Genomic DNA, 16196 nt, shown 5'->3' on the forward strand with positions numbered 1-16196 from the left:
ACATTCTAAGCGGAGGGTATCGGTTGTGGCCGAAGCTCATGTTTTGTGTATTCAAATACCTCGTCTTGAGGAGCGGTGAAATCATTCCCTGCTGTATTTATTTATTTTTCTTTCAATTACAAATTAAGCCTCAAATTTATGCCGGTTGTGACTGTGTTTGTCATAGTATGACCTCTTGTCCCGGGAGATTCTATTGTTCCGATGAGCTTGTTATACAAGCATTTTCTTTGTATGAAATCACAACTCGTCCTTCACTGTAACTAATTGTAATTTGCCGATCATTCTCAAAGCAATCCCCCGGCCACAACACCTGGCGTATGCAATGTTGTGATCGCCGTACCACGGCGCACGGCAGAATTCACACTCCCACACGGTAGCCTAATAATCCGGCATTCACCGTCCTCCCTTTGTAATCCACACCCCACGGTACCTCCATTCAAATAGGATCTTTTACAGTCCATAATGTGTTCCACTGACCTAGGATCCCGTCATAACTCGGTGACTCCCTCCGATTCCCACTTCCACCGCGTCAGTCGCAGTGTTTTAATTACAACCCCTGTTTGGATCATGTTACCATGGTCTGGGCACGGAGGCCGTCACTCTCCTGCCAGTGACTGGAACCTGCCCCCCGCCCCCGCCCTGTCCACACTTACCAAATATACACCCTCCTAAAGTAAATCTAATCCCCCGTCTGCCTCTGTCCATGTGGAAGAGCTCCACTACCTCCCCGCCACTGTTTATCCACAAGGTGTGAAGGCGCACTCTGTGTGTGCAGCAGCTTGTTTCTCTCTAGACTAGATACGGCTTTGGCCGTAAACTCTGCTGCACTTGGTAAGAGGCCATTTTGGAGGGAAGAAGTATACTAACTAGCGGTTGGGGGGGGGGGGGGGGGGGGGAGCACACAGGAAGCTTCACACCACTTTATTTTGGATAATTGAATACCATACAAGTCCATTTTATTGAGATGAGTGATGATGTTTTAGAATTTCACTAGATTGTTACGTTTGAGTGCTGTGTGTGTGTGTGTTCGCGGTTAAAGATGGTAGAGGTTGTGAACTTTCTTGTGACGTTCACACTACCAATAATTTGGGTGGACGGTGTCATTTCAAACGGGAATGCTTCTTCTGAGTGCCTTGATTAAAAAAATATATATATATTTTGTAAAGTGATTCTGATGGTTTAAGAGGACAATTCAGCTGTTAAACTCAACACTTTTCCATCCTGCAGGTTTAAGCTCACATAAGCCATGGGGGACTGGAACCTGCTGGGGAAGCTCCTGGAGAAAGCCCAGGAGCACTCCACCGTGGTGGGCAAGGTCTGGCTCACTGTCCTCTTCATCTTCCGCATCCTGATCCTCAGCGCCGCCACCGAGAAGGTGTGGGGCGACGAGCAGTCGGGCTTCCTCTGCGACACCAAGCAGCCCGGTTGCGAGAACGTGTGCTACGACTTCACGTTCCCCATCTCGCACGTTCGCTTCTGGGTGCTGCAGATCATCTTCGTGTCCACGCCCACGCTGATCTACCTGGGACACATCCTCCACCTGGTCCGCATGGAGGAGAAGCAGAAGCAGCGGGAGCGGGAGCAGGCGGAGTACAACGAGCAGCAGGGGCTCCTCGTGGAGGTCAAGCACAAGAAGCCCACGATGGTCAGGGACGACAAGGGGCGCGTGCGCCTCCAGGGGGAGCTCCTGCGCACCTACGTCTTCAACGTCATCTTCAAAACCCTCTTCGAGGTGGGCTTCATCGTGGCCCAGTACCTCCTGTACGGCTTCAAGCTGAAGCCCATGTACACGTGTGACAGACCCCCCTGCCCCAACGTGGTGAACTGCTATATATCCCGTCCCACGGAGAAAACCATCTTCATCATCTTCATGCTGGGCGTGTCCAGCGTGTCGCTGCTGCTCAACCTGGTGGAGGTGTACCACCTGGGCTTCACCAAGTGCCGCCTGGGCATCCGCTACAAGAGGGAAGAGCTCTCCGACGACCACCTCTGCAAGGTGCCCGGCGAGGCGGCGGTGCCGTACGCGCCCAGCTACGACGACTACTTCCACCAGGTGCAGCCCGCCTACCCGCCGGTGCCCGGGTACGACCTCTCGCCGCTGTCCGAGGAGACGGACTCTGCCTACCAGCCCTACCACAGCAAGGCGGCGTACAAGCAGAACAAGGACAACCAGGCGGTGGAGAGGAGCAGCAGCAAGCCGGAGGAATGTGAGCTGAAAGGGAAGAAGGCGCCGGGTTCTGCCCCTGGGTCACCCAGCCAGGCGAGGACCGGCCGCTACACCAGCAAACACAGCGGCAACAAGACCAGAATAGACGATCTGAAGATCTGAGAGGGAGGTTGGGTTCCTCTCGAGATGCTGCAGAGGGGTCTTATGTTGCTCTGAGACGTTCAAATATGTCTGAGAAGATCTCCTCTGTGGGATGGAGGTTTGACTCTTTTGAGAGGAGTGACATATGTAGGGCACACTAATGTACTGGACGGTTGTTGAGTACTATTTTGTACTGAATCGGTTACATGATGACATGTAACGCTGATGTCTTAGAACTGTTTGAGAGAATTCTGCTTATGTTTTACTGTTCAAGAAAATTCTGCTTATGTTTTACACACGGTCACCAATACATTACAACTGTACTACTGACTTAATTATCCTCCAATAATTCAACAACTACATTTATTATTATTATCTTTTTTTTTATCTGCAATTCTTACACAGACCTTTGATACAACCTGTGTCGTTACAATATTTTTAATCAGTGCTTTGTTTGAGTATATTGGGGGGGTTTTGTGTAGATATTTATTATTTATTTGTTTATGGGATGAACTTTACTCCTGATGTTTCCATACTATTCCAATATAGAGAATTATACTACATATCACTCATAAGATTCACTAGGAGGGCAATTAGGATGTCCAACGTGCAAGTACATCTTTAGTTCAACCACTTCTTGTCCATATTTGATACATTTTGATGATACGTACATTTAGGGCTGCAAACTAAAATATGACAATAACCAGTAAAACACCTGATTAACCTCTGTTAAAATGACTGAATTGCGGTAAAAAAAAATAAGGATAAACATGTTTACTGTATGCTTTTTCACACACTTAGTGTTGTCCATGTTTTGACAACAGAAAACTCTACAAATGTGTTGGGTATTGCCCTCCTGACCTCATCTGAAGAAACCAGATCGGCCAAATAGTTAAATTTAACTTGTGTTAAATTGAACTGTTTTGAGGTCAAACATTAGCCCATAGTTTGCCTGCTTAGACTTGAAGGTGTGAAAGGCTGTGCCTTGCCCTTACCTGATGACACACTGTCACATCAGTTGCTATAGACGGTTTCACTGGAAATGTGTTGCTAGGTAACAGTATGGACCCAAGTGTATTTCCTGTCGGTTATTGCGTTAGCATTAGCAAACATTGCAACAGGAAATAAACTTGGGTCCTTTTTTAGAATTAGTTATTGTTGTCACTTTGAAACCGTCTATAACTGGCCTTTGGGGTTGTCATCGCACCAAGCTTTCTATTACAAGCCATATTAAAGTATAGAATTATAGAAAGTGGAATCTGCAATGGTGTTTTATTTGTAAAAATTCAGTGATCACATGTGAAAAATGGAGCATGTTATGGCTGGAACTAGAAAATATTTTAAATAAAGCAATTGTTGAAAGAGGAACTGAGAATTGTGTTCACACATAATGTCTCGTGAATATGGTTTTGTTTACATAATCTCTGCAACAAAGTGTAGTCACGCAATCACGGCAATAAAGCTGAGAACAGCCATATCCCAAGAATCTTTCAATGGGAATAGATGTGACTCCTGTGAATACTGTATGATTAGCTTTGAAATAAGATTCTTTAAACCGAGCCATAGACCTTTCCTGAAGTGTTTTGTTGCTATCCCGTTTCCAGGGGGACAGCTGTGACCCGTTTATTTCCTGTTAGAAACTGTATTAATAAACATTGCAACGGGAAATGCAAAGTGGCCTATTTAGAATGTTTATGTTGTCGAGTTAGGAAAAGAGGTCTACCAATAAATATTTAAACCTGTTGGAAGACCACAGTGCTTGAGCAGAAATAAACAACGTTATGAATGCAACCTCCGATGTCGGTATATCCCGCACGCACCGCATGCCTTCAACTCATCCGTGCCAGGAAGGCATAGCTGCAGATGGGCACCCATGTTATGGAAGCCTTGGTATGAATGTGATGTTGATGTCTGGGAAGCTGATGTCATAACCATCAGTATATTCCATAATATCCCTATTGGTGTATTATTGTAGAGCAATAAAATGGTAACACTATTTTAAGTTACATAGCCTATATTCACCATATAGTAGAATTAGTTTCCTATTTGTGTTAATGATTAATTGATTCTTTGGTCATCAAATAATTGTATTCATTAAAATAAATATCAATGTTTTGACACCAACCAGAAAAGGCTAGAAATGTGTGAGAAACAGATCTGCACACATCTGTGACTCTACATTTTACAAACAAAAACAAAGATACAAAAATGTCTAAACTGGTTTAGCAAATAAGGAGGATGTTTGAAGGAGAAAATACACCAGCTCTCCAGCATAGAGAAATGGAATCTGAGATATAAAATGAGCGGTGGAGATCTAAATATTTGAATGAGTTGTAAATACAATCGTCAATGAATTGAGGTTATGGTGTAAACAAGTTTAAAAGTTTATATTGTAATAATAAATAATAAAAAATCACAATGTAATGTATGTCCCAATTTGGCCTGAAATTAAATTAAACATGACATTTTAGAAAGTTCCCATACTCTCATTGGATATTTCTTTATATTTATATATATCTTATATCTTTTTTAATGATCACAGTTCAGTAATTGATTTAGAATAAAGTAAAAGAAGAAACAAAAAGCAGTATATAAAATAGTACAAAATAGATAAGAGGTTGAATGGTTAGGTGTTGCATGTACAGTAGGAGTAGATCGCAATAGTAGTAATGAGCAGAAAGATAGATAGGTCATGTTTCTCTAGAGCAGTGGTTCTCAACTGGTCTAGCCTCGGGACCCAACATTTTCCTTAGTCATTAAGTTGCGACTCAAATTTTTTAACTACTATGATTTATTTCAACTTTAAAAAAAAATCTCCAGTAATACGCAATCTTCCATGCACTGTTAACAACATGAAATAAACACAAAAAAGTGCAACAAAAGTGGAACTAGGGCTAAAAACCCAATGAAATAAAATAATAATAAATAATATGCTTCTTAGCAGATTTCTTAGCTTAACATAACAGACCTACAGTAAGTTTGGGGGAACTAATGGGATAACTGGGGTTGCAAAAAAAGTGCAACTAGGGCTAAAAACACAATGAAATAAAATAATAATAATAAATAATATCCTATATCTTAGCTTAACATCCCAGGGAACTAATGGGATAACTGGGGATGTTGTTTGCTCCTGACAAGAGTCTCAAAGTCTGGGGTGATAGTAGACAAAGCAACTCTGAGGTCATGCTCAATGTCCAATCTGTTCCTTTGCTTTGTTTTCAGCTGGACCAGAGCTGAGAAGCCACTTTAACAAAGATAGGTAGTGCACATTTTTTTATATATATAAAAGAAAAAGATAAATATATATTTTTTTCTTTTCTTACACATCCACGACCCACTGAAAATGGCCCCGCAACCCACTTTTGGGTCGTGACCCACCAGTTGAGAAACACTGCTCTAGAGTACATGGATGGCTGACGGTCACTCTGTTTATCTCTCCTGGTAAGTTATTCCATCACCGCGGATTGTTTGTCTATTGTGGTGCGATGTCCATTATTGTCTTCCAGCTAGATTGCAAAAAACCTCCTTTACTGCCACCCCACCCCATCTGTCATACACCCATGATGCAACCTGTAACTATAAAGACATACTGCTGTCCACACAAATTATGACTCTGGCTGAGAATATGCCATCTGGTGGAGTTCACGGGGAAGTAAATCTGACCCAAAAATTAAGACAAGGCGAGATGTGGGGGGCAAGCAAATTCATCATTTGACATGTTTATTAGGCTCCCACTGGCCTGTAATCAATCAGGAGCTTTAAGATGCCAGCCTCCTAGTTTGATGTCATTGCTTTTTGCCGACCCCGGGGGCCAGCCTACAATAGCAAGTGTCCTTAACTGACCTAATGACATAAATCAAGAAGGATTCCGTCTTTATTCACCGAGGCTGACCTTGGATCTGAGGGACAACAGCCATTTTGAATGGTTTTAACCAAGTGTCGCTTATAATTGCATACGTTCTTTTAAGAGTTCATTTTTTTAAGATAGAAAATGCCTTTTGGAACTATTAATCAATCATAAATCCATCTCTTTACAAACTTCAATGTTTACCATCATTAGCCTACCAATGTAAACAAACCTAGTATGGCCGCAAAATCCACCAAATATGTCACCATTCTTTTTTTCTTATGTTTGGTTGTGGGGCTACCCTGTTACTATGGCTACTCTGTTTATTATACTTGGATCACAGATCGGGCCTTTAAGCACATGTTAAATATGTTTGTCAATATCCAAACAGCATCTTCTGCTGTTAAGTGTACAACAAAATCTATATAAGATGAATTGCTGTGTTTTAACCAATCCTTTATCCAAACAATTGCAATAAGACCATAAAAGCGTAGGCCTATTCCTCTCACTCATATTGAGTGTGTGCCACCACACTACTAATACTTGAAGGTGATGAAGAGCACGAAGCCCAGCTTGGCCCCACCCGGACTCTGTGTCAGCTATGATGACATATTAGCCAAAGGGGAAATAGGGCGTCTGATATTGGATGACTCTTGCTCTGAATCAGTCGGATTACTTGCTGGTCAGTCACCTGACCCACCCTCAGCACTAAGACTCTGAGGCTGCTATATATACTATAGAATGTATAGTGATTAGACTTAATTTTTTTATTTATTTTACAACAAATCAATTCTGAATGTAGTTTGTGAGTCAGAAAATATCACTATATCTGGATTCTAGCACTTCACATTGTAGCATCTGCAATGTTTTGTATTGTAGAGGCTACTGTACACTGTGAATAACATTTGGGGCCATTTGACGACCTTGCTTCCTGGTGGGAAGCAGCATAGCCTACACATAAGCCTGTTTATTTGCCATGGACCAGATGGAAAGACACTCTCTCCAAACAGACACACTGTACAACACACGCGAGGAGACCATGGATTACCCTAACCTTCTAGACATCAAAAAGATTTTGAGAAAGTAATTTGTGTGTGTACTACTGTATGTTGTTTTGGTGTAGCCTACGATAAGACGGGTAAACATCAAACCAAGCCGCTTTGGTGATACGGTTTAGGCATTCTGTCACAGGTTTCAGTCTCCTTCCCGTTAGAGGATACACGCTTAGGTCTATAGTGTGAGATGGACTTTTTCTTTTTGGATTTGATTTGATCCATCCTAATGAGTGTTCTCCTGGCCTGTACTCTAGGGGGCAGTGTTGGCCTAAAGGTTAAATTCACTTCCCTAGACCAGTGGGAATAATCTGAAGGGGAAGCGAACTGCTGAAGTGCCCTTTAGCAAGGGACTTAACCCCTGACTGCTGCAGCAGAGCTGCCCATGGACCAACAGTAGGACTGTGGTTGTACTTGGCAGCTCCCAGGTGTCAATGTAAAGCGAGTGTGAAGCGGCGTGTTGCTGAAAAAGGTAATCCGGGTACATAAACGTAGAAGAGAACTGTATTATTTATTTTTAAATGCTCATTTCCAGTGTAGCCTACTTCAGAAATGATCTGTTGCAAAGCTGAGAACATACCACCAGGGGGCGGCAAGGCTTCTCTTAAGTAGCCTGTTAGAAGGCATAGTCAAAACCATTGACTTTATTTTTTAAGTAAACTCTTCATTAATAAACTGACTCACATCAAAGAGTTTTGAGCTCTTTGATATTCACACAACCACGGTTAGAAAAAGCATAAATAAATAAAAAAGACTTAACAATCTGGTCAATTTTATTGTTTGATGGTTTTTTGTTTGTTTTGTCTATTCCTGACATAAATGTGAAACACAATTCACTCAGGGTTAAATAACTGAAGCATATTTGAGCGTGCGAGCGTTTCAACTGACAGCATAAGACATTCTTGATACAAAACAGGAGGGCTTCTTGCAAACATTATTAGAAATGTGACCATGGCATACATTAATCCCAATTATTCCAAAATAACAGAAAAGTTACATTATAAAATAACAAACAATACCACACAAACATCCCACACAAAAAATAAATGATTTAGATGGATGGATGGATGGACAAAATGTTATGGACGTCATGTAAGAATGACAGTGTACACACACTCATGCACACAAAACAAAGAAAAGAAAACACACAAGGTTTTCTACATGACGGACCCTTTGCAATGTGATGGTATACAGCCTGTGTGGGCAAATGCCATTTTATGACAAAGCCCCTTACAACAGCAAGCTGTGCTCGATCAGCTTATTAAATTTTTGGAGAAAACCTTTTTTGTTTTTTTTGGAGAACCATTTTTTATGTGACTCAACTCAAAGGACTGGGGCTGGAGAACGTACACGACTATCATCATCCTCCGCTCCCACCTCCCCACCCCAATCCCAGTGAATGTACACTAGTTACCCCTCAGTTCAATCTCCAAACACAAACCAGACCTCCTAACTGCCTGGTTAGTAAGTTGGTGCTACAGTTGGGGCTGGGGTCTGTGGGGACTGGGGAGGGCATTCAATCCACACCCATATCCATTCTGTCTCTCTCTCTCTCTCTCTCTCTCTCTCTCTCTCTGATATTATGGGTTGAAGGGGGGACATGGCTTCTTAGTCATGTTTGCCCTTTCCTTTAGGTGCGCCTTCATTCCAGGCCACGTAAACGAACAACGCCAAGACCACATGGACAGCCAGCACTGCCACGATGGCAGCGTAGAAGTAGCTGTCATTGCTGGACATCTTCATAGGACCTGGTAAAGGAAGACGGTAAACATTTAGGTGCCGGTTGAGGCCCAAACATAGCGATAGAGTGATTAATCGGGCCAATATCGGACATTCTGAGATGATCGGCTGATAGATATCCTTATCCTCCTTACTCAGGCAGCCTAGTCACTTTTGACATTCTAAGGCTTAAATGTGATTTTCTTTTTGGGCACCTCATTAAGTTAAAGGTTTTCTAAGATGATTATGTACATACCTGCATATAATCCGTTTCCATATCTGTAGACAGACACTATATCTATATCTGTACATATCCCTTACATACTCTACTGTTACGCTGCTGGCCAGTACGACTACACTGTTTTTATACCTGTATCACTGTACATATTGGTATTACAACTCTGTATACATCTGATTAGCACTACACCCAGTAGTACTAATTTATATATTTTATACCCAGTTTAACCACCTGTACATTGTATATTACTACTTTACTGTTACATTTGCACTCTGGTTGGATGCCAAACTTCTTTTCATTGTACTGTACTTGTGCTGTATAATAATGATAATACATTTGAATTGAATCTAATCTAAATACTTAGCTTAATACATACTTAGCTTTCAAAGCTGAATATAATGTAATTGGCCACTCTTTAAAAGGATACGTTTATTGTCTGTATAATTATATTGATTCCAGCCTTTTAGTGAGAAAATACAAATAACATTAGTTGGGAATTGTAATGGTAGTAAGCCTTCAACAAAATAGATGAATGATGTAGCTTCTGACTAGGGATGGTCAAAACTCACAAAATTGCTATTCGATAGTCACTGGGAACTATTTGAATACTAATCAAAGGTGAATTAAGCCCAACCCTGACTGGGAACAGAAAGCCACACACACACACACACAAAACTCACCCTCAAAGAAGTACGTCTTTGACGCAAAGTATAATCCTATGGGCAACGTAACCATTAGGAATGTGAAGAACAGCAAGGTCTTCAGTGCAGAAACCAGGGAACTCTCATTTCTAAAATAAAAAAAATATATAGAATGAGTCAGGTGGCAAAGACATAATGTTGACAGTAGATGTTAAAGGGATATTTCACTTTAGTAGAACTTGTCAAGTGTCAGCATGTAAATGGATAATACCTACATGTAAGCTAGCAGCCACTTCTGTCAAAAACACCACCCTCCCAGGTGTCAGGCTCCTCATTCATTTTTGAAGACCTAAATATCATGCTATTGAAGTATAAACAAGCTGCTGCTGTGCATATTTCAATAAAACAGACAAAGGCACATGTTGGTTTTGCCATTGGATGTGTCTTTACAAATGGAAAAATAAAAGCAGATCCGGTACATTTGTTGTAGGTTTGATTGTGCTGTGTTTTTTTTTTTACCATTTTCCACCAATGGTTACCTGCTGCTGCTTTGCTGGAAGAAAGATTCCAAACATTCTGTGATTGCTGACACAGTTGGTTTTAACTACACTTCAAGAGAGAAATAGTTCCTTTATTGACCATTTGAAAATGGCAACATTAGCAAAAAAAAGTAGGCTTTGACACAGAAAAATATATGACAGAATAATAACCTTGTATAGTTACTTCAGAAGTATGATATTTAGACGTTGTCCTCAAAATTAAGGAAGTGAATGAGGAGCATGACAGGGAGGAATGGTGATGACAGCAGGACGACAGAGACAGCAATGGTCGCTTGCTTACTAGTAGATGACTTTACATATAGAGGCAAGACTGCTGTTCTTTTCTAAATATACTAAAGTGAAATATCCCGTTTACGATATAGTCGAGAGCATTCAAGACGACTGTAATCTGAGGGTAAATGGAGAGGCGCGTAGCCCCGAAATCCAGGACTTGGAGCTGAATAGAGGAAGGCTATAAGAAGAACTAGCTAACGCTCTCCATGATGATGTTTTACGGTCATTTCCTTACCCCCTGAAATCCGGTGCGAGTGCAGGCGCAGCGTTTAACGATGTTTTGACAGACCCGTCCATTGCTGAGACGATGCAGGTCGTGAAATATAACGATACAATCAGAAAATAAATAGTAAGATATGAATCACATGAGACGGGATGGGGTTTGCTGATGTTGTCACAGCCTGAAATCCCAACTTCCGCATAAGGAATCACGGGACAAGCACATGGTTGGTGTGTGAGCGCCATCTACTGTTTAGGAGTATAAAGTATAAAAGGAGTATCTGAATGAATGAATGAATGCATGAATGAATGAATGAAAACTTTATTAACAGATTGCAGAATGGGTACAGTACAGTACAGCTCAATACATACAATTGTTAAGGGGATGCAGACCAGATAAAGACTTTCGTCTTGTTTACATCAGGGTCCCCCATTTTCAATTCATCGTAACATATATGACATACATGACATACAGATAGACAGTACTGCTACATCTATACATTTATGACATACCAGATTTGAAAATACAGTACTGTTTGTGATACGAAAAGAGTCCAGAAAAAAAAGTAGATACATTTGACGTAGAAACTGTACATTGGATGAGGTTGGGTAGGTGGGGGGGGACTGTACATTGGAGGTGGTTGGGTGGGGGGGGGGGTATGAGTGGGGGGGGGGGGGGGGGGGTAGGAGGGGTGGGTGGGGGACACTGTACCACTGTACAAGCAAAACTGTACATTGGAATATTGACAAGACCATACTTGGTAATTTACTGTACATTGGAGGGGGTTGTGTTAGGACATTTACAGGGGCCAGTTTCGAATTGCAGTCTCCCGTAGGTGTTTTTTAAGAGTGTTTTTGAAAGTGGGTAGTGATTCACATTCCTTTACAGCTTTGGGTAGGGCGTTCCACATTGATGTGGCATAATTGCGAAATGTGTTTAGTCCCTTGTTTGAGCCGAATCTGGGTTTAACATGATTTGTGGAGCTCCCTCTGGTGTTGTGATCGTGGTATTCACTGACCTTTGGGAAGTATTTTGACATGTACATGGGTACCTTGGTCGTGTAGTGTATCTTGTAGACCAGGCCCATTGCAAGTTGCTGTACTCTGTCATCTACTCTAAGCCATCCTAGGTTGTCAAAGTGGGCAGGGGTGAGGTGGGTTCTAGGAGTAAGGTCAAGCAGTAGTCTGACCAGTTTGTTTTGAGATGTTTGTAACTTTGTTTTTAACGCCTTTGAGGTGCTTTGGTACCATGAAGTGCAAGCATAGTCGTAGTACCCTTGAATGAGTGCTCCTGCCAGAGTCTTCAGGGTATTCTTGTTTACCAGTGAGGAGATCCGGTACAAGAATCGAGTTCGTTGGTTGACTTTTTTTTATTACATTGGATGCCATTTTGTCACAGGAAAGATTTGCCTCTAGGATGGAACCCAGGTAGGTAATATCTTCTTTCCTTGTGACAATATTGTCACCCACTGTAACTGAGAAGCCGTCGGTCTTGCTGAGTTTGTTATTTGAACCGAAGAGAATGGACTCTGTTTTGCCCATGTGTATTGATAGTTTGTTATCAGCGAGCCATATGCAGATTTTGCCTAGTTCAGCTTACTCTGAAGAAGACACTATTGTATCGAAACATCAGTGATTTTTTTTGCACCTCATTAACCTTTTTCTAAGATGATCAGTGTGCTCATCAACAGGTTTAACGTGTGAACTCTCTCAAGTGCATCTATCTATCTATCTATCTATCTATCTATCTATCTATCTATCTATCTATCTATCTATCTATCTATCTATCTATCTATCTATCTATCTATCTATCTATCTATCTATCTATCTATCTATCTATCTATCTATCTATCTATCTATCTATCTATCTATCTATCTATCTATCTATCTATCTATCTATCTAACTGGTGTTTGTTATATAGGCCTATATGCTCAGCATGACTGGGATTCATGATGTTTCTGTCTTTGCCTTGCAAATACATGAAGATACATGTTGTGGAACCACAGTAGCCTGCTGTTTTCAACATCTCTTGTGTAGGCTATATGCATAAAATAACTTTTACATACCTGTAGATACTAGGCTATATCTATACCTGTACATATCCCTTACTAGTTATGCTGCTGGCCAGTATGACTTACTAGTGTATTTATACATGTATCACTGTACATACTGTACATTAATACTACAAACTCTGATTAGCACTATTGGTCACGGCTGGACATACTGAACCCAAAATGCAGAACACAGACAAGTCAAGTCAAGAGTCACTTTATTGTGAGGTTTCTGTCCTTGCTCACTTACTCGCTCTGTTCCTTTAAACCACCTCGCTCTGTTTTCCATTTGTTTCTGTTAATCATTTCATTCCCCCATTCACACGCTTCTTCCCAGAGACGTCGTTGATTGGTTCTCTCCCGTCCACACGCTTTTCAAATCACATCCCCCAGCTGTCACTGCTTGTCAATCAATCAATCCCGTATTATTTATACCCCGTTTCCCCACTCAGGTTTTGTTGGATCGTTTTGATATTTTCTCTTTGCATTCGCCGTTCCTGCTGCTGCTGTTGTTCCCTGTGCTTTACCTCCAGGATATCCAAGAAGCCTTCCTCTTGGACACCTTTTTCCCGTGGCGACGCGCTCGCTCCGCTGCTGTTCCAGCGCTCTTTACGCACAACGCCTGGGTGAGTTTTTAATGACTGTCTTTGATCAAGTTCCGTTTTCGTGTGTTTTTATAACACTGAAGATTACCACCTTTTTATCAGACAGTCACTCACCCAGCGGTTGCCTTTTTGATTGTTTCACTGGGATAATATTTTTACCTAACATCTCCCACTGTGTGTTTATCACACCGAAGATATTATCACATTGGATTGTATTTTGGACTTCGCTCTCAGTGTCTATTTTTGCACCGAAGATATTTTTCACTTGGGATTGTGTTTTGGAACATTGCTCACTGTGTGTGTTTACACGAAGATTAGTTCACTTGGATAACTTTTGTTTTTGGGTACAAGTCACCTCTCCTGTTCTCCTGCTCGTTCTACCTGCACCCTGTGTTGACTCGCTCCCTCTCTCTCTCTCTCGGTCCTGCATCACCTCGGAGATTCTGCCGAGAGAAGTCTGCAGAGCGGCTCTGACGTCAGCATCTGCTACCCCCTACTACCACCTCGGGAGAGGCTGCAGAGCAGCAGAACATTTTCATCCTTGCTTGAATTCCTGTCTTGTTTAGACTCTTCCTATTCTATGCTGTTTAATTAGTCTCAATAAACAAGCCCCTGTTTTTGGCAACTCTGAATCCTACTCTCTTGTGTCGTCGCGTTTGGGGTCGGTGTCAAACCATAACATTTATTGTCCCATCAGCTGGGAAATTTGTCTTGGGCTTACACCCACACTACAGCACAGACACATACATACAGACATGACACAACACAACTGACTCCAAACAGAGGAGATAAACAATGTAAAAGATACAGTAAAGTACCTGCACAGCAGGATGTCTGGCAACACCACATACTGTATATATAGAATAGTATACCCAAATATCGGTTATCGAATATCGATAATATAACAACCAAATATCAGTTAGTCGATAATTGTCGGCCATTTATCTGGCACTATTTAAAAGTTTAACTGAGATCGGGATAAAGGAGTTTTTAAACCTATTTAGTCTAGAGCGTGGAACTCTAAACCTCCTCCCAGAGGGCAGTAGCTCATACTCGGCATGTAAAACATGGGAGGGGTCCGAGACGATTCTATTGGCTTGCCTTAGAGTAGTCTGTTCAAAAATAGACTGCAGGGATGGGTGACCTTTCACCCCTATGATCTTCCATGCAGTCTGACCAGTTTGGACTTTAGTTGTACAGACAGGTTACCAAACCAAGCTGTAATACCGTATCTGATGAGACACTCTATTAATAGATTGGTAAAAAAAGTAACATACATTTTTTATCTACACCATGAACGCTAAGGCGGCGTAGAAAGTGCAGTCGTTGTTGTAGTCTGCTACACAGGCTGTCTACATGGGTGTTCCAGGTTAGTGTGTTATCACCAAAAATCCCAAGATACTTATATGAAGAGACCTGCGAGATGGACTGTTTGTGGATGACCACAGGCCTGTGGTCCCCAACACCTCTGGGGTCAAACACCATCTCCTCAGTCTTCTTAACATTTAAAAACAGACAGTTATTGTTGCACCAATTTACAAACCTCTGGACAAACCTCTGACATGTCTTGGTATAACCCAAATAACGGGTGAGTTTATTTATAAGAATGGTCTACTATACAGGCAGGTGGAGGTCATCGACGAAGGAGGTACTCATACAGTCCAGGGCTTACGTAGTCAGCAGGGTAGTCAGACAGGCGGGGGGTCGTAGAGGGAACCAGGTTCTCAGACAGTCCAGGGAGTAGGCGGGTAGAAGGGTAGTCAGACAAGCAAGGGGTCGTAGACGGGACAGTCCAGGGAGTAAGCGAGGAGAAGAGTAGTCACGTCATACAGAATCCAGGGCATCCAGAATCCAGGGCATGAGAACAGGAAGCGGAGCCAGGTAGATGAATGAGGAAAGGGAGGACACGACTGGGTTAAACACGGTTAAGGGAATAATATAAGGACTAAGACTGACTAGTAAACATGAAGTTACGATCTGGCAGCATGATGACATCTGCGCCAGGTCTGTGTAGGTGGCGTAATCAGCAAGCAGATGTCGATCAGCTGCTCCTCTGGTGCTCCACACCTGACCTCGTGCCTGTAATTATAGGAGCGAGAGAGAGAGTAGACAGAGTGTGAGACTATTACTCAGTAGTACTAATTTATATATGTTATACCCAGTTTAATCACCTGCACATTGTATATTACTATTGCACTTTACTGTTACATTTGCACTCTGGTTGGATGCCAAACATCTTTTTGTTGTACTGTACTTGTGCTGTATAATGACAATACATTTTAATCTAATCTAATCGAATTCCTCAGTAGTACTCGTTTATATATACAGTATACTCCAGTTTAATCACCTGCACATTGTATATTACTATTGCACTTTACTGTTACCTTTGCACTCTGGTTGGATGCCAAACTAATTTTCGTTGTACTGTACTTGTGCTGTATGATGACAATGCATTTTAATCTAATCTAATCTCTGTCATTCCCACCCTGCTGAGGCTATTAGAACGCACATCACATCACCATCCATAAGCATGCCCTTTGCTCATAGACACCTGGGTGTCACTGAATAATGTAACACCACAGGCTATTTTGGTTTAATTGCTGATGGTATGAAGCCATTCAGCCAATTCTGTGCCAAGTCAAATCTTTCCCCCCCTGACTTTACGCCGCTGCCTAGGCTCCC

At 41.9% G+C, this 16196-nt stretch overlaps 2 protein-coding genes across 2 annotated transcripts; one reads left to right on the forward strand and one right to left on the reverse strand.

Moving 5' to 3' along the window:
* Positions 1-1246: 1246 nt before the first annotated feature.
* Positions 1247-2329, forward strand: LOC311243197 (gap junction Cx32.7 protein-like; the record flags this gene model as incomplete). The annotated part of the gene is made up of 1 exon (XM_084332330.1): positions 1247-2329. The coding sequence occupies one exon, from the start codon at positions 1247-1249 to the stop codon at positions 2327-2329; it is 1083 nt and encodes a 360-aa protein (XP_084188456.1).
* A 5639-nt stretch (positions 2330-7968) lies between these two features.
* vma21 (vacuolar ATPase assembly factor VMA21) lies at positions 7969-11040 on the reverse strand. Its single transcript, XM_084332331.1, has 3 exons — positions 10874-11040; positions 9845-9954; positions 7969-8955 (listed from the first exon to the last, which is right to left on the reverse strand). The coding sequence occupies exons 1-3, from the start codon at positions 10933-10935 to the stop codon at positions 8816-8818; spliced, it is 312 nt and encodes a 103-aa protein (XP_084188457.1). The 5' UTR covers positions 10936-11040; the 3' UTR covers positions 7969-8815.
* Positions 11041-16196: the final 5156 nt, after the last annotated feature.

Source organism: Notolepis coatsorum, assembly GCF_963971535.1.
Source record: "Notolepis coatsorum genome assembly, chromosome: 16".
In the NCBI taxonomy this organism is placed as follows: domain Eukaryota; kingdom Metazoa; phylum Chordata; class Actinopteri; order Aulopiformes; family Paralepididae; genus Notolepis; species Notolepis coatsorum.